The sequence below is a fragment of the Fukomys damarensis genome, unplaced genomic scaffold (assembly GCF_012274545.1).
Source record: "Fukomys damarensis isolate Sample0158 unplaced genomic scaffold, DMR_v1.0_HiC HiC_scaffold_26, whole genome shotgun sequence".
Classification (NCBI taxonomy): domain Eukaryota; kingdom Metazoa; phylum Chordata; class Mammalia; order Rodentia; family Bathyergidae; genus Fukomys; species Fukomys damarensis.
Window position 1 is genome coordinate 34,921,749 of NW_022900938.1, and position 24,115 is coordinate 34,945,863.

Below are 24,115 nucleotides of genomic sequence, written 5' to 3' on the forward strand. Positions count from 1 at the left end.
GTCGACGGCAGCGCTAGTGGCGGGGGGGGGGGGGCACCAGGAGGCAGGGAAACTTCTACTGAGAAGACAGCTCCTAAACCTGCCTTGCTAGCATGAATGCTTGAAATGTCTCAGTGTTAACAGCCCACATCACCTTTCAACCCCTGGAGCTGAGCAGAGATTTTGTGGGATGCACTAAGAAAGATACAGATCCTCAGTGTTTTCACCACAGAATTACACAACATAAGTGTGCAGGGTGACCTTCCTTATCACACTGACCAGGCCTTTATTTATTTTTCTAAGCCCTTTGTTTTACTGATGAAGAAACAGAGACCCTGGGAGGCTGACTTGCCCAGGGTTCACTCAGCTAATTAATTGCAGGGCAAGAATCCAAATCTGCAGTCCCAACAAGGGCTGGCCTTACTCTGTTGGCTGGCTGGCCTCTCCTCTCAGATCAATGAAAGCTCTGGGCAAACAAACAAATCAGAAATATTAGGGGGGAAAAAATCTTAGAATTTGAGAAAGCCATAGTGGTTATTAGGGTTAAGTCATCTTACAAACAAGTTGTTACACACAAAAGGAACATGGCTGAGAGCCAATTTTTTTAAAGATGCTATTTGAATGGGCCTGGGTGAAGAGACACGTTTAACCTAAAGGGCCAACACCCAATCTAGAATAGGGTTGCAGTTCGCTTCCAAGTGAGGACATGTGGAATCAAATTGCTCCTAACAGTCATGCCTTAAAAAAGCAATACAGGGCCAGGAATTTGCTCAGTGGTGCCAACATCTGCCTCACAAGCACAAGGTCCTAAGTTTGATCTCCGTTACAAAAAGCAATACAAAATGTTACAGCACTAAAAATGATATCCATTAATCAGTCAATCAACAATTTCCAAGGTTTGTAATTTAACAAAGACTATACACTTTAAAAATACTGACAGAAGCTGGGTACAGTGGCATATGCCAGAAATCCTAGTATACTCAGGAAGCTGAGGCAGGAAGAATGTGAGTTTGAGGCCAGCCTGGAATACATAGCAAGTTCAGGGCTAGGCTAGGATACATCCTCAGACCCTGTCTCGAAAATCCAAAGAATAAAAAATAATATTGATAAAGCCATGCCATCAAAAGTCCCATTGCACATGCCAAAATGATTCTAGAAGAACCTTGTACAGTGGACTACAGAGGACCCTCCAGTTATAACCAGCCTGACATACAAACAACTTGGGTTAATTAATGGAAGATTCATCTATCTCTCGCTACCTATAGCGTGTACCTAGGTAAACATCCAGATCTCAGATCTGTATTGACTTACAATCAACTTGACTTACTACCAGCCCTTGGGAACTGATAGAGTTCATGTCAAGGACCCAAGTCCTCGAATCTCAAATCAGCTCAGGCCCCATTATGTCCAAGACACTGCTGCCCTGATTGATCACACATCATAGCCAATTTGCAGCAGACCTACAGTCCCACTCAGAACACATATGCCACAGGGTCTAGGTGATACTGATGTTGGCATATCATTCCAGACAACTTGTTTGCCTAGTTTGGGGCTCTCAGCTGTTTCCAAGATAGTCATATCTTCTAACATCAGTAGCCTTGAGTTAAGTGAAAAGGACGATCAGGGCCGGGGATTTAGCTCAGGGATTCTGCTGCCTACCTCTCAATCACAAGGTCCAGAGCTCAATGCCAGTTACCAAAAACAGAGAGAGAAAGGCAATCAAATACCAGCTATAATTTTTTGTTACAGTTCCTGTTTTCCTTTATAAATAGCAATTCAGGGGGAAGAATTTAAATTATATGCTAAAAGCTATTCAAACAATGACCTTGAGAAACTGATAATACTTGAGTGTAAAACAACCCTAGGACCACTACAACAGATAAATGTACACACACAAATTGGAAAGGAAAAATGTAAGATTTCTCAGCAAATTAAATTCTGAAATTCATAAAGATACAAAGAGAGCTTTGCAAAATCGCCTGGAAGTCCCAATCATCCTGTGGATGTCACATTCTGGTTAAGGATTTATTAATAGACCTAAAGACTGCTCCTATCTGAAGGCGGACTGTCAGAAGGAACAGCTATGATAGGGTACAAGGTCCAATAATTGTATTCCAGAGATTACCTGACATACCTGACTGCACCTAGGAACTAAACATACATCCACATTCACATGCAGTTCTGGAAATGGGTTATCAGTGTTGGGTGCTATTAACATTAGCATGATTTAACTACTTCCCTTTGTTCTGATTCTGTAATTTGGCTCCTTTCTTAGAATGCCACTAGTGTGGGGAGAGAGTGCTGATCCAGTCAGTACTGGGAGTAATCAACCAGTGTTCTGAAGTTACACAATCTCTCTCTCTTGAGTTTTGTTAAATAGCCAAATCCCATCCATTCAAGACACTGAGACTATTGAGCTACTGTCCTCAGTCTGAGGACCAAAAGGAAGAGAGTGTAAATTCTTTGATGGCAACGCCACCATGAACCAGACCTGTGAATCCAGCCAGCAGGCTTTCCCTGAATACATCATCTGCTTCATCTCACATACTTCCCTTCCAGCAGTAGCTTCAACTACTATCATTTTTCCTCTGAAAGAGTGAATATTTACTTGTCATGAAGAAGAACCAAATGGAAATGATGTTAACCATCCTTCCAGACACAGTAATTCAGACCCAAAACACTGAAAAGAAACTGCCAGAAGCTATCAAGTTGCTAATGGAAAACGAGGCATGTGGTGAGGAAGTCTTCAGGAACAAGTGTTACAGGATAAAACATAAGAAATGCTGTCCTTACTTTAAATATTATACCACAAACAAAAGGCACAGATATAACTGGCCAAATAGAACTATGCTAAGTCTGCCCCATAATACCTTACATTTCAGAAACAAACAAAAAATTCTTAAGCTTCTGTGACAGAAAGGAAAACAAATATATGATTGGATTCCAATAAGAATACATGTTTCAAAAAGTAGAGTATCAGTTATAACGTTAAATTACATACTTCTGAGGCTGGCATTACAGCTCAGGGATAGAGCATCTGCCCAGCCTGTTCAAGATCCTGGGTCTGATCCCCAGCACTGCAAAAAATAAATTATATGCTTTTGAGGAAAAGAATGTATAGAGTTGAGGGAGTACTGTCTTTTTCCCACTCATTGCAAAGTTCATGGATGACAACTCTGTTACAAGAGAAAAGCTTAAGTTTATAAAACCAAAGTTTTATGTCATATGGGAGCTTTCAGAAATAAAGATCCAGCCTAGGGAAAACTGTATTTTTATGCTTAAAAGAGATAAAGAATGACAATTACATGAAAGTGTTGTTGGGTGAAAAGCCCAACTAAATAAACTGGGAGAAAATTACCAAGGTCTGTTCAGATTCTTTCTAGCTTCCTAGTATGTGGCAGAACCCCTCTGAAATGAGTCTATGATCTCCTATCAGATGAGGTAAGTTGAAAATTCCTTTATGAGAATGCTTTAGGGAACGAGGCAAGAGGAGGTCAGAGGCCTTGTTTCTGCAGTTCTCAATTGGCAGGGCCACATTTTGGGGTACAATATGACAGGTCCCAACAAGAAAATCACTCTCTAGGTTACAACTGAAATTAAGTAATAAAAGAAAATTTCCTATAACATTCACTTAAAAGAAAGTAAGAGGTAAATACACAACATTATATCTAGAAGGACAATGACCTAAAGTTACTAAATTCCCTTATTTTCTACTATCATTTAACATCTGAGGTTCCCTAAATGCCATAGATTCTGACTTTTAAAAACCTGCAGAAGCTAAATTGACCATGAAAAGCTTTGACCACTTCTTGTATTTTGCCCTTAGTACATCCAGTCTTCAAGGATAGGCACAATGTTGCCATATCCTATGTTAGAATTCTGCACAGTATGTTAACTATTACCTAAAAAAATAACAAAAATCACCTTAGGTTTTAAAAATGAGATGATTTCAAACAAAGCAACCACCTCAGTTTTCAATCACAATGGTAATATCCTAACTTCCAAAATCACAGAATAGCACTAGCATTACAATTTCCTCTTCTGGATTACCATCTTGCTTGTCTACATAATGTCAAGTCAAAGCTCAAGGCTGGGGGGCAGGGGCTACGTTTATCCTTTAATATATACAAGCCAGAGCAAAGGCTTCGCACCCACTCTCTTCTCAATATTTGTTGACAGGTTTAACCAGAATGCAAAAAACATAAGATACATGATTTCCTCCACATCAAGCAATTAACCAACATTTATAGTGGCTTATAGTGGACACAGAACATTCTTACATATTCTCATTCACAAGGAATGCAAGAAAACTCAGTTAAATCCAATTGACATCAGGCTATGAGACACCTGGGGGGGAAATGCTGCATTTCATAATATCCTTTCATGTCCATACCTTAACCTAAAACTCCCAAGCCAATTATCCCAAATACCTACACTCGCGCGCTTTGTGTGCTCCAACTTAACATCTCCCAACAAACTGCCCATCTGACCTCAAATCAAAACTCTCTGAAGATGCCTCCTTTTTTTGTCCAAATAAGTAACAAAGCTGGAGTAGTAATTTTACAAGAGAAAGCACTGGAAGATATGGTATACATAAGTATTAAGAAATATTTTTTCAGAGATGGGGAAGACATCAAGAACACTGTCAACATTAAACACTCAGAAAGTTTCCTCATGGGCTGGGGATTTAGCTCAGCAGCACCCCACCTGCCTTGCAAGGACAAGGTCTACTACAAATGTTGGTTCCTCATACAAAGGACTAATATCTAGACTATACAAATAACTCAAAAAGATCAGGCCCCCAAAATTTAATTACCCAATCTAAAACTGGGCATCTCAATTTAATAGCCACTTCTCAAATGAAGAAGTACAAACAGCAAATAAATATATGAAAAATGTTCATCATCACTGGTCACTGCAGAAATGAAAAAAAAATTTTATTTTTATTTTTTATTTTTTGGTACCAGGGATTGAACTTGGGTCCTTGCGCTTGCAAGGCAGGCCACCGAACCGCTGAGCTAAATCCCCGGCCCCCCAAGAAATGAAAATTAAAACAACACTGAGGTTCCATCTTACTCTAGAAAGAACAGCTATCATCAAGAAATCAACCAATACCAAATGCTGGCAAGGCTGTGGACAAAAGGAATCCTTCAGTGTTGATGGGAAGTACAGTACTGGTACAACAACTATGGAAAGCAGTCTGGAGATTCCTCAAAAAAACAAAACCGGAGATTCCATTTGATCCAACTTTTCCCCTTCTAGTGATCTTCCATAAAGAGTTAAAATCATCATACCACAGCAATATATGAACACTCATGTTTATAGCAGCACAATTTATAATAGCTAATTCTTAGAAACAGCCCATATGCCCATAAACTAAAGAAAATGTGGTTTTTATATGCAACGGCGTACTACTTTGCCATAAAGACAGATAAACTTGAGACATTTTTTGGTAAATGGATGCACCTTGAGAACATAATTTTAAGTGAAATAAATTGGACACACGTTTAAATATCCCACTGCTTCTCTTGTGTGGGAAACCCAAAGAGTAAATAAACCAAAATTGAGGACAGATATTGGGAAGCAGAAGAAAATGTTCAAATGAGAATGTCAACGGGGCAGAGGGGGAAGAGAATAGGGATTTAAAAGAATAAAGAATAGAAGAAAAACAATAGAAACAAAGTTTTGTAAATGGGGAGTGGAAGAAGATTGAGGCAAGGAGAATGGGAAGAAAAAAAGATGCTATATTATGTATACATACAAATTCCTTATTATGAATGTGATCATTATGTCAAAAATGTGCCAAAAAAAAAAAATTTTTTTTTTTTTTTTAAAAAGGACCGGATCACAATAATGTGACTGGGACAAATAAGGGAACTTTCTCAGGATTCAGAGGCTTCATCCAGAAAGATATTAAAACAACCAGAATGCAAACGTGATAGGTACAGGGCTGATGTTTGTTTCTTCTTAACATGCACAGCTGGAAAACATGCCACCAAATAAGCTGTAACTTAGCGTCTACAACACTGAGGCCCATCCACTAGTTTTCCTTTTTCAGTTCCATCCTACAAATTGAACCTCCAGTTCTATTGTTCCTTGCTTTATAGTTAGGTTTCTCTTAGGCAAAAACACTTTCAAATTTCATTGAAATCCTGGTAAAATGTAATCATAAGCAATGTGAATTTTTAAAAGAATCTGAGGCATGAAATTTAAATCCCTATAATGATGAAATAATTTTCAACCTATATTTAAAATATTCTGCATAAGATACAATTTGTTTGAAGAAGAGTTTCTTTTTAAAAATCTCACTTTGCGGGAGGGTACCAGAGCTTGAACTCCGATCCTTGCACTTACCAGGCAGGCAGCAGAAACACTGATTTAAATCCCCAGCCCATAAAAATCTCACTCAAACTGATATTATCACTTGCTTGAGAATTACTATAAGTAATTTTGTTTAAACAAGATCTCACTTTGGTAACCAATTGGCAGAAAGGAAATTTCACTTTTGGAGGAAAAGAAGAAACTGCTTCTTTCTGTGTGTAACAGACATTTTTTATATACCTGTGAAGGGCTTTGCTCAGCCCGACTTTTACCATCACCTCTTCTACAGAGCCTTTCCAACTTGTGGTAGGTCAAATTATAGCTTTTCTGTAATTCTACACCCTACCTTAAACTGGTATATGATTATCAATCCAAATTATGCTTAAAAAATTGTTGAACTCTACAAATTCCCCATGGCACCTAGGTATGCATTTTACATACAACAAGAGTCTTTAAATAAATGAGTGGCAAGATTACTACAGAAGGAAAATCTAAATCAATGGTGAGTCTCATCTACCACAGGTTTGGACTAATAATTTAGGAATTCTTCTGGTACCAACTGTTAATTCCAAATTTATGGTCAAAATTATCTGGTGTGTAACAGCACATTAACACAACAGAGTTGATCCTACTATAGGAGGAGAGGAAAGTTTTATATTGGTGTTTCAAATATGCATACCGAAGGGATCCAGGCAATGACAGAAAAAGCTAAAATCTAAAATCAATTCATTCTCCCTCAAACCAAGAAGGGCTCAGATAGGAAAATAATCAAGGGTTTCCAGCATTGCTGACAATCATTATCCCTATGAGGTCAGAAGCTTCTGAACACTGTAGAAAGCCCCCTATCACCCACAACTATCTTCCATTCCCACTCACCTGGGTATTCCCCAAACATGGCATCAGAACTCCTAATTAGAAAGCAAAATAGCAGCAGTATTATCACTATCCCCACCATTCAGGTATTACTCAGATATTTACTTAGATCTACTGGAGACAGCAAAGAAATTCCAAAAGGCTACTTTAAAACCTACCCCACAATCACCTTCCCTAAAAGCCTTCTTAACTTTAACTGTTCATATAATTGCTTCTTCCATCAGACTATGGGCTTCTGGATGGTCAGACTCTGCCCTACCCCACTCACACCTCAATACAGTATATTTTCTCACTTTAAAAATCAATAAATGGTTGTGGGCAAACAACTTTAATCAACTTATATTACTCAAAAGGAATGGCTGCACTGCAAAACAGATTGTCATCCTTTATGAATATAAGTAATTTTAATATCATTTAAAATGCATAAGCCCTGAGACTAGAGTGGTGGTGCATACTTGTAATCCCAGCACTCTGCAGGCAGAGACAGAAGAACTCAGCATCTTACCAAGACCTTATCCAAAATTATTATTTTTTTAATCATTAAAGGTTGAGGACATGGCTCAGAGCAAAGGTCCCAGGTTCGATATCCAGTACTAAGTTAATTAATTAATTAATTAAGCGAAGCCCCGAGATATATAGGAATATGCTCTGGCTTTCCAGGCTAGCAAATAGCAGAAATGAGGTTACAATCTGATTTTCCAACTGAGAAATAAGCATTGGGCTGGTGTTTGGGCAAATAAACAATACCCAGTTTGGCTATGCTGGTACTTTTGGGAGAATCAAGGATGGCCTCAAATGAAGTCTCTCAGACCTTCTGCTCTCATTTTCCTGCTTCCCTTTCTTTCCCGAGACAAGACACAGAAACCAGAGTTTCACTTTTCCAAAGTATGTTACAAAAACTAAAACCCTCTCCCCTAAAACAAGCCATAAAACCTAGAAATATTACTCTAACTTCCTTTTTGTGGAGGGTCTGGCTATAAAGATATTCTCTGATCTACTTTGTCTGAAACATATAAGAGCCTTGTTCCACGGAGGTCCTGCCCCATATCTGAGAGGAAGGAATACAACATGGAGATGCCAAGAATTTGAATAGACAGGCTTTAGTGGGCTCCCCGCTCAGTCTACACCATTAGATCACACCCTTGTGTCCAATTATACTTCCTAAGCATAAAACTGGACAGTTCTTTGTGTCTTCATTTCTGAAGGCACTTGGGTCACATAAACCTTTGATTAAAATTTGTTGTGCTTTACTCTTGTTGTTGTTGTTGTTGTTGTTGTTGTTGTTGTTGGAGATAGGGGAGTCACATTTTTTTGACCAGGCTAGTCTTAGTCTAAAGTACTCTTCCTAGCTTGTGTCTCTTACAGGCACATACCATTATGCACAGCTTGAGCTTTTCTCTGTTAACTGTCCTTTGTTACAAAAGTCTCAGCTGTGATCCTTATGATGGGTGATGCAGTTTTTCTCATTCCTTATGTATTCCTAAGTATCCGTTTTGCCAGATAATAAAGAAAATCAAGTATAATATGATAGAGGAAGAAGACAACAATATTGGCAAACATAGGCTAGAATCTAGAAAAGACCATGTAATCTTGGCTACTCAGGAGGCTGAGGTTGAAAGATCACAAGTTTGTGTTCAAACTGAGCAACTCCGTGAGAAACTCTCTCAAAAGGAACAAGCCCATGCCACCATTTTCTCTGTAAAGAATTAAAATAAGGTGAGAGAGGTACAGCAAAGGTTCAACATACCTCTATAAAGAAAAGGAAGACAAGTACAAAAGGATGGCCAAACAGCTCTGCAGAACCAACCCAGGTGCCACACAAGACAATGGATGAAATGGTGAAACTGTGCATTCCTACCCCAAGGAAGAACCATCCAGAGGACAAGTGGAACAACTAGCAACAGGCAATTCACCGCACAGGGCCACTCAGAGGACCGTGCTACAGAATCAGAGCTGGACAGGAAGGCAGTACGGCCCTAGAAAACAAGACAGCCAGAGAGAAAAGCTGTGTCATTTTGAAGAGATAAAAAAGCAAACACATTTGGAATGAATGCATGGGGGACTTGAAGAGAATCTGGTTCTTTTAAATGATTTTAAATTCTGGATGTGGAACAGTTCCATGTGATGGTAAGCTACATGATTGGTGAAAGCAGAGCTGAGACTGAACCCAGACCTGACAAAGTGCAGGCATTAAGCAGTTATCTCCAAAGTCCTCAACAAAGGAAAGAAGAGGGTCGGGTGGTGTCCAGGAGAGCAGAGTGTAAGCCTCAGAGAAAAGGTAGCTTGTAAGAAGGTGAAAGTGCAGCAGTCATCGATCTAGCCAAGAAGGGCTAGGAGGATGCCAACATCCACATGGGGTACCAGTGGCCAGGAAACCAAAGCTCCTGAAGAATTCAGAACTTTGAATACAAAAGACAGTGTTGAATTTGGTTCTCACCCTGACAGCACTGTAGAAGACATGGCTCTGGGCTCAGGGTGATTCTCTGGACTTTCAAGTCCCAATCCCAATCGGCAGCTATCTCCTTAACAACTACACTCCGAGAATGACATTTTGTCTTCCTTTCTGCTTAAGTTTCCCACTTGTATCATGACATGGGGTACAATCCCCCACTTATACTAATCCTCTCTTGAGGTGTGGCAATCAGCTTCCTAACAAAGTGGGGGCATTCTGCAAAGTGATTTGGGGCAAGTTATTTCACTGACTCTTCGAATGGGATTCTGCAACTTTTCCGGCTGGATTTGATCATTTCAGGTCTCTCACACCAGTAGGTACTATAATTTTAAGGCGGGAACTTTGTTTCTTGTTCAAAGGCCACTGTAATCATAGCAGCTGATAAACCATCACTACAAGAAAAGGAACCCCTCAGATAGCACTATGGTATGAGTGATAAGCTTTTAGTATGAAAAGAGAAAAGACCTTGAAGACATTTTTCAACAAGTGTTAAAAAGCAATCAATGTCAGCTGAATGAAGTCTGACATTATAAATGTAAAGAAATTAAACTTTTTACATTGCACTGCTTCTGGCCTCAAAGTAAAAAGGGTCAGAAAACTTCAAAGATGCCCATGAAAGGCAGCTATTCATTACAGGAAAATCTCCTGCTTATGTAGCTGACAGATGAATCTTTCACTTAATGCCCCAGAATAAAAGACTTCAAAATCCATCCTTCACTTCTGCTAGTGACTTGCAATGACTGTATAAAAGGTTATAACCTCCCAAGGCCCTAGTTTCATTAGGATGGGAGTTCATAATTCCCACGGAGTTTCTTTCAAGCTTCTCCAGGTGATTCTAATGGGCAGCCAGCACCACCACAAATGTCAGGCTCTGCATTCAGCTCTCAGTGTAGTCATTTAACCTTTACAGTCACTCTCTGAGAAAAGTAATATCAAGCTCCATCAGCAGAGGTACAGTTAGGCTTGTATATGGCAGAGCCTGGGCCCCCATCCAGGCATTCTGGCTCCAAGAGTCTGACCATCCACTTCCATTTTATAACTCCTCCTTTGGATAAAAATGAGAAAGGTTATCTCCCAGAGGACTGGTGAGAGAACCACAGATAAAATTGCTCAAAAGGAGAAATAAATCATTTGGCCAGACAAAAACACACACACCCAGAGCAGAACCCCAATGTAACATGAAAAAGAATCTGCCCCCGCTGAGATACCTTATACTGTCTAGTACAGTGGAGGCGAATCTACAGCACTTCGCAGCTGGCTATTTGTTATCACTGAAAGCTTCAATAGGTTCACCTAGTTCTGGTAGGCATACAACTAATCAGTTATTTTAAAAAGACAGCTTTGTGACCATGCAACAGAACACATGCTAAATGAGCAACTTCTTGAGTTTGGCCAGATTGACAAAGGGGAGGTTCATATGGAGCAAAGACCTCTGCGTCACGTGGGGAATGCTTCCCCTATTCTTAACACTTACCCACTTATCCTCCTAAGTTAAAGAAGAACTCAAAGGGGCCAGGAATTTAGCTCAGTGGTTCTGCTGGCTGCCTGCCTGCCTCACAAGCTCAAGGTCCCGAGTTTGAAGGAAGGAAGGATGGACAGACAGACAGACTAAAAAATCCACTCCATTTCTTACTAACTGAATCATATGACACCTGCTAAAGGTAACAGGAAGTGGAAATGGTAGAATGGCCTGGGAACCTCCATTTCCTTCTCTGAGTCTTTCAGTAGTTTTACACAGTAGAGTTTTAACCTTGGATATTGCGTTCTAAGTTAAATTAGGGTATGCCTGCAACAGAGATCTGAATCAAATTCATACAAGTCACGTGGCACCACCTCTTCCCAGAGCTAGAGCAAATGTCAGCAAATGCATTGCTGATCTGTCAGCTGAAATTTGTAAGGGAAAACATTCTCATCCATAAACATTTGGTTGCAGAAAACAGTCTTAAAGGGACTGCTACCAGAGCCTGTGAGAAAGATCACATGAGGCACACACAATAGCTTTATTTCTTAATTGTCTGAGAGCTTCCATATGCGGAATACCAGAGCTTCAGATGATAAAAGTCAGAGACAAGCCATGCTAGGAAATAGCCAAATGTGTTTTTATTTAGTGCTAACAAGTCTAGATTTAATATTAACAAATCCAGTCTCAGAGCAAGACCAGAAAGACACATGGGTACCATCCAAGCAGGAATTTGTAACTTCAGAGATCATAGGCTACTTCAGCATCCTGAACCCTCTAATGAGAAAAATGCGTTTGAATGTTTTTAAGTAGAAAATATGATTACAAAAAAACTAGTTATACCAAAATACACACATCAAAATACTTTAAAAAGCAACTCTGGTGTAGTAATATGCACATCTAACTATGGCAGTTTCTAAATCAGTGACAGGCATAAATGATATTTTAAACTATTTCCAATGTGACACAAAAATCTTTAACTTCTATGTGACAGAGTCACAGGTGCTGACATTACATGGTTTTGCTGCCCACTTTCACGACTGAAGCAAAGGCTACATTTTAGCTAGTAGTGAAAATGAAGTTCTGATTTTTGCTGTTGTTGTTCCATCCACCCAAGTTCACAGACTGCCTTCACCCAGTATAATCAATGACTTCCAAAGTTTAAGGACCCTGACCCAGAGAACCAGACTTATATTTACTAAAAAGCTGTACTAATAGCTCAAGTGCTTCTGCAGAAACAGAAGCTCAGCTTTATCTCACTCATAGAACCACTAAAACCCCCAAAAATTAAACAGTACATGTCAGATTGAGACACATGGGCAAGGTCAGTTATTCCTCATATACACCAATGCTAGCAATTAAATGTCAAGTCCATGATTAGTATTCAGAGTAATCTCTAAAAACTTGACAAAGTCCGTCACTACCAAATTACTAACTCAACTGCCATAATTAGACCTGGCACTGCAAGAGAAAGATCTCCAGATATTGACATTATCAACATACAGAAAGGGGAAAGGCCAGGTCTTATATTTGGGACAAGTGTATTTTAAACACACAGTTTTGCTATTTCACTGTGCTCTCTTCACTCTTACATGCAACCATTCCAAGACAACTGTAAAGTACATGAACTGCAAACATGTACAAATAAAAAGTTAAGGTAAAACTTAAATTTTTAAAAAGTATTTATGGCCTAGCAACTAGTCTTTCATTAACTGGACAAACTTCCCAGTGAGGGCAGCGCCAAGAGTTGGCCTCTCCTTGCCTCACTATTCAATCAGGTCATTGCCAGCTGTGCACCTAAATCAGGGGATGCCCACAGAAAGACTAATATAATTTAGAGTCTAAAATACATGGACTTACACTGGGCCAATGCCAATTTCTCATGGATCTCGGGTAACTGAGATGGTTTTTGCTTGCATGGTTAGGAACAGCAGCTGCAGGGCACAATACTTTTTCTCAAGTTATGATGCAAACCTCTTTCTAGAAGAGCTGGGTGGTGGCTCTGAAATTACTTGGAGGCACTCAAATAAGCCAGCAGCAAAAACCCACTCCAGCTGAATTGTGCATTGCACACTAATTCCTACATGTAGAGATGACAAATGTTATTTTGGGGGGTCCCATAAAACTTTAATCAAGCCTATGAAGTTAAGGCTTTACATCCGAAAGCATGTCATATGCCATGCATGAAGAGCAGGATTTTTTTCTCTAAAACTCAATGAAAGGTTCAATTAAAGCCTTTAAGAAGTCTGTAGTAAAAGCTTTGATCAACAACTCTGTCACCACTTCTCTTAACACATGCAGGCAGTCTGAAACATCTGACCTAAGGAACAGAACTGGTATTGTGACACAGCACAGAAACCACACATGCTCACATGTATACGCACGGGTCATTTTTCTTGGGGTATGGAGCTGGGAGGGTGTTTAAGAAGCTATAGTTTCCAAAATGAGACTGTTCCTTACATTTCTTATACATGTCATACCAAGTTATTTCAAAATGTAGGTGTGTGGTCCAAATGCCTTCTATTAAGGAAAAACATTCCAATTAGAACCCAATGGAAAACAGAACACATGTTTCCTGAATGACTCTCAATTAGTGAAATTGTTCTACATATAATGAAGGAGGTGCACAGATGTACTAAGTTTTCATGTTCTCAGCAAAACATCTTTCTAGTACTGCAAGATATGTAAATACCTGCAACAAAGTTGCAAATGGAGGTTTTTGTTTTGTTTTGTTTTGTTTTTTGTACAGGGATTGAACTTGGGACCTTGCACTTTGGAGGCAGGAGGCAGAAACACTGAGCTAAATCCCCGGCTAGAGCATAATTTTTTAAATATCCAAATCTTATTTTTATGCAATAGAATTTCCCAGACTAAACCCTTTCTGCTTTTTCACAAATCTAATGAAGCCCACATTTCAAGGTGCTAATTCCTTGAGAACTGTAAGTTACACTTATTTCCAATTTAGAGTTGCATTACATCTTCTTACAGTTACCTCCTGATCAATATCATAAATCTGTTTCAGATAGAAGACCTGTATTCCCAAATCCCCAACCAACCATGGACACAGAGAGGGCCACATCTCACAGAGATCACCTTATTTGGTCCTTATAACAACCTTGAGAAAAGAACTGTAATCATCCTCTTCAGACAGATAAGGAAATGGTGATTTAATCTCAGCAACCTGCTCCATGTCACACCTTAGCTGCTAACACCTCACTCCCTTTTCCTGCTTTAGGTGAAAGATATACTAGAACTTTCCTTGCACCCTAACCCTTGTATCCCAAGGTAAAAATAACATACAAAGACAAGTCTCTAATACTTGGCACAGAGCCTAAAGATAGCAATATGGCAGAACTGGAACACTGCGCTGATAATCAGGTTTTATTTAAAATTACATCACCATGTGTTCCTGAACATATTCATTTATCCTTCTGAAAGAAGCTGGATGTCATAATCCCAAACACGCAATCTCGTGCCAGTCTGGCCCTGCTCTCTTTTCTCTGCTCCACTTTCCTTGGGGAAGTGATCTGAATACCCCTTTCCACAACTGGTCCTCTCCATGCAGGTGACTCACAAATATGTTTTGCTATTGTCTTTCCTGTGCTACTACTGTACTTTGTTTCCAGCTTGCTGACAAACTTGGTAACAAACTCAACATGTCTAAAACTAAACTATCCCTCCCCGCTCTTTCTCCCACCTCCAAAATCCAGTTACCATCTCTTTCAGGCTCCTGCTTAGACCATCATCCCTCATCCCCTTTTGGTCTACCAGCCGTAATGCCTCTACACTCTGAGGCCTCTTTGCTAGAATGATAAACACAGGAGTCTGACCTGGTTCCTTCTGTCCAGCCTGCAGCTGAGAGCTTATCTCTATAAGGGTGCCCAGCTGATGACAACAGCACACCTCCTCCGGGTCCCACTCCTGTGCACCCTCCTGCTACAGTGCTTCCCCCAACCTCACATGTCCCAAATTCTCTGAGTCTCATTCATTGTGTAGCAGCATAACCCTTACTAAACCTGAAATTTTAAAATAAGTTTAAAAAGTAATGGCTACCACTCACCAAGGACCTACTGTGTGCAATAGGTATGTTCTCTATCAAGCTGCAGTCCAAACCACCCTGCAAGACACAGCACTGCTCCCAAATTTATAGGGAAATTTTGTAGGATACAAACTTCTCTTCTCAATTCTACAATGACCAATTGGTTTTACACATTCACTGGAAAAGACTCTCCTTAGACGAACTTTGTAACCAAATATAAAGAAAAAGGGGAAACCATGGAAAAAAAAGAGCATGTTCTTCTCAAAACAAGGCAAAAGAGGCTGTCACAAATCAAAATAGGGTCCATTTTGGTTCAGCACAAACATGTACAAATCCATTCTTCCAAGATCAATTTCACAGAAGAAAACTTCAATAAGATGACTGTAATATACCCACCTACGCCTACACTTCATTTGATTTCCGTACAATGTGTCTTATGCTGTTCTAACAAACTAGGGCTGGGTATTTGGCTCAGTAATGCTGCCAACTGCCTTGGAAGCACAAGGTCCTGAGTTCAATCCCCAGTACCAAAAAAGAACAACAAACTAGTTCTATGTGTACTTTTGATTAACAAGTGCTTTACCTGAAAGAACATTTCTAATTTTATTACATGTACTTAGATGATTCAGTCAGCACAAACATTAGAAATCCAGGAGAGCTTATATTTTCACATATTTTTTACAAAGAAATAAAAGAGGTTCATCTGGGCTGAACAATTACCAACTCTCACAACTAAACAACTTTTCAAAAATGTCTGTGGGCTTTAAGGCACTTTCCCTTGTTCCATCTCATTTGATTTTCATAAAAAAGCTTTTGCAGGCAAACAGCATGGGTCCACTGTTCTTCCTTGGGCCACCCAGGTAATACACAGGTAGGAGAAGACCAGGTCTGGATTCTGGATGAAGCCACAGGCATCGAGGACCATGGTTTTCCTGGAGCCACATCTTAATACCTTCCTTAATCCATTTTATTATGTTGCTATAGCAAACAGTTGTGACCCAGTCATTTATAAAAGAAATATATATATATTTAATCCTGAAAGCTGGTAGCCCATAATCAGGCAGCAGCAGTATGTGGGGGAGGGCCTCGTGCTGCACTCTAACGGGGAAGAACAGCAGAAGGACAAGCCAAAAACAGCACACAATCTAATAACAACACACTTTCATGGTAATTAATTCCTGGAGGCCTTCATCAACCCCTTTTAACAACCTAATCACCTCTGAAAGGTTCCACAACCTCTCAATACTGTTACATCGGGAGCCAAGTTTCAAGAGTTCTGGAGGAGACAAACCACATCCAAACCATTAGCACCACCAATTTTCTAAGAAAAAGTATGCATCTTGACACTAAAAAAAAGGTATGTCTTGAATAACACCCCATTTCTCCCCTCAAAGACAATCTACTTGACAGATATGTAAAACTATCCCATGGCATTTTGAAGACAAAGTAAGAGTGGTGACAATGCCACAGGCAAAGGATTTCGAGTTAGGTACACCAATCCGGATTTAAATCTTATATCCATTGCTCTTCACTTGACCTGTGATCCTAAGCCTATTCTTAGGTCTCTCTGAATCCCAGACTTCTCACTTAGAAGAGAGATGACATATCTAATAATAATTATGAAAATTAGAAATATATCACAAATACCTAAAACTATGTCTAGCATAATATGTGTATAACATATATTTATATAGGCTCAACTACAAATTTTAAAACACAATAACTAGATGTTATGGGATGACTTAAGTTTTCAAGTAAACTTTAGGGCATTAAAATGATAGTATTGATTGCCAATTAAAATATGGGGCTGACTGAGGAAGGGAAAAGGATGAGTCAGAAATTTCTGGCTTTAGGAATGAGGTAGAAAGAAGAGCCAACAACCAAAATGGGAAAAGCTGGCAGGTATCTGGGGATGATGGGCTTGGAGTGGGGCAGGAAACAGGTGGTAATTAGGGAGGAAATGAGTTGTATAGATATCCTGAGTTAAAAGTACTTATGAATCATCCAAGTAGAAATGTCCACAAGATTGAGATGAGAGTGAACTCAGAGAGATTCTGGAGGTCATTATCATGTGGGTGGTACCTGAAGCCTTAGAAGTATTCAGATTCCCCAAAGGGCTGAGCAGCCTAAAGGAAACCACCAAGGAAAAGCAAGGAGTGTGAACAAATAAGGGCAGACACAGTAGCCCCTACAAGAAAACGAAAGACGGAAAAGCAAAATAATTACAAATGTGCAAAGGAACCCAGAGTTCCCAATGAAGAGTGGTCAGTCCTACCAGTGCTACAGAAAAGTTGGGTCAAAGACTACAAAGTAACCATAGGGCTCTGTTTAGAGAACTAAAATTCATCATTCTCCAGACCCAAAAAATAAAACCTCAAACAATAATGAAATGCAAGGTTTCTTTCATAGAAAGGGAATCTGCAAAAGACAAGCATAGTTAAATACCACAAAATCACTGCTATCCTATTTACTTCCTGAAGTTAGTCCTAAGGAGAAAAATCAGTTAATTCTCCAGCACACAAAACCTAGAGGTGGAAAAAATGGTAACTTACTAAATAAATTTCCTGCCCAATAAATCTCTATGGGCAATAAATTTTAAATTGCTATTTCAATGTGCTACCTCAAGTAGAAAGGCTTGGCTTCAATATGCAAATCACTTGTAAAATTCCATTTAAGCAGATTTACACCTGGATTTCTAAATAAGTTAAACTCTTGCTGAATTTAGCAAATTGTTATTCAATGGCATTTTTCTCATTAATTGTACGATTATAATTGTAGAAAATGTTCTTACCATGCAAGTTTCATTTAAAGTTATAAAATGGTTCTACTATACATGTAGCACAAGAGAATGTTTGGCTTGGCAGGATAAACTGGTTAAACTAGATAGTGGAGTTCAAAATATTCCCCTAAACATCTGCTCAGGCTAAGAAAGTGTTTTTGGTTTTCAAGTCAACTCCTCATACAAGTATTTTTCAAAAAGCTGAACTTCTCAAATATTAATATTTAGAACATATATAGCAAAAGGCTTAAATAGTTGAGCATTCTGTGATGTGTTCCCCTAAAAATACTACTTATTCTTTGCAGGCATCACTGAAACAAAGGTAAGTGATTTCTTTGGACCATCTGGTCACCAAATCTGGTCAGTAGCTAAGTTTGGCAAGCAATGTAGCCATTATTCCTTATGGATAAGCAGGGTGTGGCAGGAAGGGTGAGCGCAGAAAACAAAATCCTGCTGACAAGTCACAGGAGACAGATGGCAGAGGGTGCAGGCATATCACATAGACATCCCAGGAACTGAGAGAGACTGGAAAGCAGCTTTGGCCTTGAACCCCCGGCTGGAAGGAGTATTTTCTAAAGCCTACAGAGGATTCAGGTCAGAGTCTGCAGATCCCCAGCCAACCATCTACACTGGATATCCTGGGATTCCTGCCTGTTGCCTCTCATGGGCAGCTGAGTGTTATTAAATCAGCCTCCAAGCTGTGCCCGCTTCATAATGGCCCAGAGATCCACTCTCAGCCCATTCTCCCACTACATGCTACCCCCTGAAGAGAGGGAATGCAAGTCATACTAGTAGACCTCACCCATTAGAAGCCTTAAGCTCCTGAAAAAGGTATTTGTTTCACAACTGACACTTGAGACTGCAGTGCAGGAAAACCTTAGCATGGGTTTAGAAATTTTCCTACAGTTCCTAAAGCCAGACAAGTAGACAATCATTCTTGAAACCCAGGGCAGAAGAAGGAGTGACACTACTCAGAATAAGTTAACAGGACAGTCAGGAGACAGGATCTAAGCCAGCGTTAACTGACATGACCCCAAAAAGCCAATCTATGAGGAGCATTTGAGGTAAGGCAAGCTATAAACATTCCCTTGTCTCCTGGGAGCCAGGAGGAGGCTTATAATTAAACCTGACAACGTTTTTCATGGGGAAAAAGAGACAGGAGAATGACATGATAAAGAAGCGATAGCCAGGGCCGGAGATTTGGCTCAGTGGTTCTACTGTCTGCCTTGCAAGTGCAAGGGCCCGAGCTGGATCCCCAGTACCTCCCCCACATAAAAGAAGCAACAGCCAGTCTAGCTTTATTAAAAATCTGAAGCGAGGACAGAGTGGCACACATATATGGTCCCAGTGACTACAGAGACTGAGGTGGGAAAAACCTTTTGAGACCAGAAATACCAGGCCAACATAGTAAGAAATCTGCTTTTTAAAAAAAAAATCTGAGAAATTTTAGCAGCTACACCTCTACATATGAAAACTGTAAGCCAAAATACAGAGGACCCTTAACTTATAAACTTGATTGATTCCAAAGGGCTGGTTGTAACTCAAGTGGGCTGTAAGTCAGTACAGCTGAGATCAGAATGTTCACCTGAGTCCATGCTATAGACAACAAGAGTCAGATGAATCGTCCAGTAACCTAATTAACCCAAGTTGTTTGTAAGTCAGGCTGGTTTTAACTTGAGGGTCCACTGTATTATGCAATTTAGTCAACATACACTAAACATTTTCAGTGGCAAAGTACTGTACTAGGCACCTTAAAGAAACCATGACTGAAATGGGCCCAAGTCAGTAAAATGAGAAAAGCTTTGAAATGATACACTAAAGCATCCACATTAATAAGTGTTCAAACAGTAAATGATAAAGTACCCTGCTCAATAAAATGGCCCTCACCCCACATCCTAAATGGCATTTCCTGGCTGATGGTAAATCACTCTAGGGAAACAAAGATACAACTTTCCCACCACAAAGCTCTCCCACTTCTAGTCTTTCCCACCAGGAAATTTAAACTTGCCAATGGATTTAAACCTCACCTCTGGCTGCAGCCAAACATCTACCTCCACTATGCCCCCCTGCCCATATAAAACCTTACCCAACCAGTCCCTGACCACTGCTGTTGCCATTGTCCAAGACACCCCATCCCAATAAAAAGCCTAGTTTGCTCAATTCCTATCCTCTTATTTCTGGTGTCAAAACCTGGGAAGGACACCATTGGGATTTTTGGACAATCAGCCTTCTGTCTGTCCTTCTCAGACCCTGCCAGGCCCCCTGTCTCTCTTCTCTCTCTGTCCCGTCTCTCACATCAGCTCAGATCCTCCCTCTCTCTCTCTCTCCCTCTCTCTCTCTCTCTGGAGACTGTCAAAGGGGACAAGAACCCTTGTCTCCCTTGCCTTTCTTTTCTGGAGCTTGGCCCAGACTTACCCTACCTACCTGGCCTCCTTTCATTATGGGAACTGCTCAATCCAAGCCCTCATGTTCAACCCCTTTGAAATGCCTTTTGGCTAATTTAAAAACTCTCAGGTTCACTGGCGACACCAAGCCTAAGTAGCTTATTTTCTACTGCAACTAAGCATGCCCTCTATATAGATTAGATAATGGGTCCCAATGGCCAGAAAATGGAACAATTGACCTCAATGTTCTTCAGGATCTCCCTATTTTCCGTCATGGAAATGGCAAATGTTCTGAAGTCGCCTATCTGCAGGCTTTTATCTACCTCTACACCCACTCTTCTGTCAGTCCTGTTCCACTCCCCACCCCCAACCTCAGCCCAGACACCTATGTGACTACTTTTGATATGGCCAACCACCCTCCTACCCCTCTGCCCCCACCGTACAATCCCTCTGCTTCTTGTTCGGTGGCACCTTCAACCACTCCCATGCTCTCCCTCACCACAAACAAAACAACCCAGCCCCACTACTCCTCCACCACACAAAACCCTCTCCCTGCTGCTCCAGCCCCCACCCCAACAGGAGATGAGTGAACACCCACTGCTCTGCCTGCTCTGCCTTCCCCGGTTTCCCTGGAGAGCAGAGGGAAGCAAGATTCTGCAAAAGAAAGTAAAATCCTCTCCTGGCCCTGCCTATTTACACCTCAACAGTTTGCTTGGCAGGATACATTACCAAAAAAATCTCAATGGGCCCGATTATTTTTAACATAAATGTTGGAAAATAAAATACAAGGTTTTAAAAAAATTCAAAAAATATGTAATTCTTAAAATCGGAGCGCAAGACCAAACAAAAGATTATAGACCAGTGCAGGCTACAGACTGCTTGCTCCATTGTAAAATCAGCTGTGATGTCCTGCCAGGCAGGAGGATCTTAAAATCAAATTATAAATTCTGGCTAATTGAAAAATGTATCTTTCCTCTTCAATTTAAAATGTTTTTGTGTTTGGAAACTGGTGTTTGTTTCCCAAATGTTTAACTGATGTATTTAAAACATTTCTTTTACATTGCAAATTCTTAAATTGTAATTGTAGGATTAACTTGCCCTTCTCTACTTTCTGCTTAGAGACTTCTGATAACTATAACACAAGATTACGCTACTGTTATAAAGCGCTTTTACTCCTTCTGATTCTAATTACGAGATCTCTGTTAATTGAACTACCAAAATTTTAACTAGTCTTAATTAAAAAAATGTTATAATTCAATTGGCCAAATATATTTGCATGAACTCTAGTTTCATATGCATGAACTCTAGTTACATAAATTGCCTTGTTTGTCTGTCCAATTGTTTGTCTCATTGTATTTTTGATAAATGTTATTAAAGGCATGCCTTCCTTTTCTCCCAGGTTGCTAGCTGATCAAAATGACATCAAAGATTAATTTTGATTGTAACACACATTGCTGTCTACATTCAATGACTCAAAGTATATATATATATTTTTTTATAGGTTACATACAGTTAATTGTTACCATCTGGTTTTACAGGTTAAGTAAAAAAAATTGTCAAGATAATGAAATACAAACTTTCAGGTTTAGAAAGACTCCCCTTGGTGAATAAAGAAGCAGCTGCGCAGAAAAATTTACTCTGGCCTTTGTTCACTAATGGGAGCCCCAGCAATTTTCATAGCATTATGGGAAGACTTATCCCCAATAAACAATGCTTAATACGCTGTTATAAAATGTACACTGGCTACCATCAAAGAGTTGAGTTCTCAATATGTTATTGTAATATGTTTATATTGGTCATCTTCAAAATATAAAATTTTCTGTGAGAAAAACAAGGAAATATTAAAAAAAAGATTCTTTTGGTAGCAAGCTACATTACAGGACATGAGGTTTCATATAATTATAGCAATTATTACTACTTTTCTGGTGTACAAAATGTATTCATATTTTCTGACTACACAGGTCTTCCAACATACTGTTTATGACAATAACCTTTTGATCCAGGTATTCGCCCTTCTCTTCTGCTCCACCTACTCATGATTATAGGTACAACTATGGGCCCATACATTTTCCTTAGATGGCATCCTATCAAAAGGTAGTAACAAGAGGTTCCTGTTTTTTATGTGTTTTTAGAGGGAAATAAATACATTTAACAATGGCTATTTTATACTAAGATACGTATCTAAGTTTGTACAAAAATAACGTCATCATGACGGACGTGCTAAAATATTATTTTTATGTGTGGCTCCTGATTCAAAGATTTTTCTGTTAATATTCTACAGGAAATCAACCACTAGAACAACCATGATTGCTAAAAACAAGTCCTCTAACTATATTTTAGATTCCAGGATGCTTGCTATCCAGACAAAGTTATTCAGACTACTGACATCACTGATCTTCTCTTCTGGGTGTTTAACCATCAAAGTGCAGAGACCAACACTGAAAAGGTAGCTGGGCTAAGAAGATGGACAATATTTTGGCCCTGGCCCTCTAAGGTCATCAGAGATCCAGGGTACAAAGAACCTTTTCTAAAAGATCTTACATCTTTGGTAAGTCACCGAACCTCCTGAGCAAGGAGACTGCTAGACACCAGAGGACAAATATCATGTGCCAAAGGAGGGTCACAAAGAGGGGGAAATCTTCCATGCTTTCACGAAAGCAAAGTGGTTCAGCAAGGCCTAGACCATCCTGATGGCTGACACTGACAGACTCTATGCATGGTTCCAAAATAATGCCTAAAGAGACTTAACTGACCTTGATAGGTATCAAGATGTTCATATTGATTGACACAGGTCTCACTTTAACTTGGTCTTAACACCCAGCAGAAAAGGATAACCACAAGAGGTATAAAACAGTGTCACAGTAATAAAGCTAGGTATAAAAAGGGGTTCCAGTCACTGACCCCTTCTGGCAGTTTCCAGCCTCTACCATATGGGAAAGATTACATCTAGGATTCTTATCACTGCACTAATGTACCAAAAGGTTCTTGGGCTTGCTGGACACTGACTACCCACTAGGGAATGTCAGATGGAGCGGGTGTACAAGATCAGACACGAAAACAAAAGCAAAAAGAGGTAGAAAAACAACTCATATCAGAAACTCTTAAAACACCTAATCCACCTAAACTCCCCCATATAAGACCATTGATCTGTCTTCCCTAAGAAATGCAGCTGAGACACATAAAAAGTTTCTGCACCTCTTCATCACCACCCTGCTTCGCTTGCCAGGCAACCAAACTGATTGCTGGGGGTGCCTGTCGCCCCGATTCCAGCCAAATGTCCCCATACTAATTCCCCTTCACTGGACTATCCTTGCCCCCAAAATATCACAATACTAGGTCCCCTTGCATCTCAATTAAAATCCTCCACGCATGGCAATTGGACTTGTATAAATTCATCCATCATAAATCAGTACAACTCTGCCCCTTGTGCCAAAGTTACCCATATTCCTAAGTCAGGCATAGCCTGTCTCCCTAAGGGTTTGTTTTACATCTGCAACTCTCAAGCCTTTTGCTGTCTCAACTCAACCCCATCTTCCCTCTGTTATGCAGGCTCCCTCAGCCCTCCCCTCACAATGCGTACAGAAACCCAGTTACTACAGCAAGTCTTGCCCTCACAGCAGCCACCTATCCACAATCTCAAAAAGCACACTCTCCCTGTACTTCCCTTTCTGATGGGAGCCGGTCTTCTGGAGGGAACTGGAACTGGTGTGACAGGAATCTCAACAACAACACATTTCTATTACTCCCTATCCCTAGAGCTAAATGAAGATATGGAAAAGGTAGCTGGCTGACTCTCTGGTCACCCCGCAGTCCCAAATCGATTGGCCAA

General features: G+C 40.0%; 1 protein-coding gene across 9 annotated transcripts in view; it reads right to left on the minus strand.

Annotated features, from left to right (window-relative positions):
- Positions 1 to 24,115, minus strand: part of Tanc1 (tetratricopeptide repeat, ankyrin repeat and coiled-coil containing 1) — a 199,867-nt gene that overhangs the window by 145,505 nt on the left and 30,247 nt on the right. For 2 of the 9 annotated variants that reach the window (XM_033756291.1, XM_033756289.1), the window contains exon 1: positions 7,177 to 7,197. The exons of 6 other annotated variants lie outside the window; for them this stretch is intronic. Coding sequence is in view for 1 of the 3 variants with exons in the window: in XM_033756289.1 (XP_033612180.1) it covers positions 7,177 to 7,195 (19 nt within the window). In the remaining 2 variants the exon portion in view is untranslated. Of the gene's footprint in view, positions 1 to 7,176; positions 7,198 to 8,920; positions 8,970 to 24,115 lie in introns of those variants that run through there. One more of the 9 variants, XM_033756292.1, reaches the window with a different exon arrangement.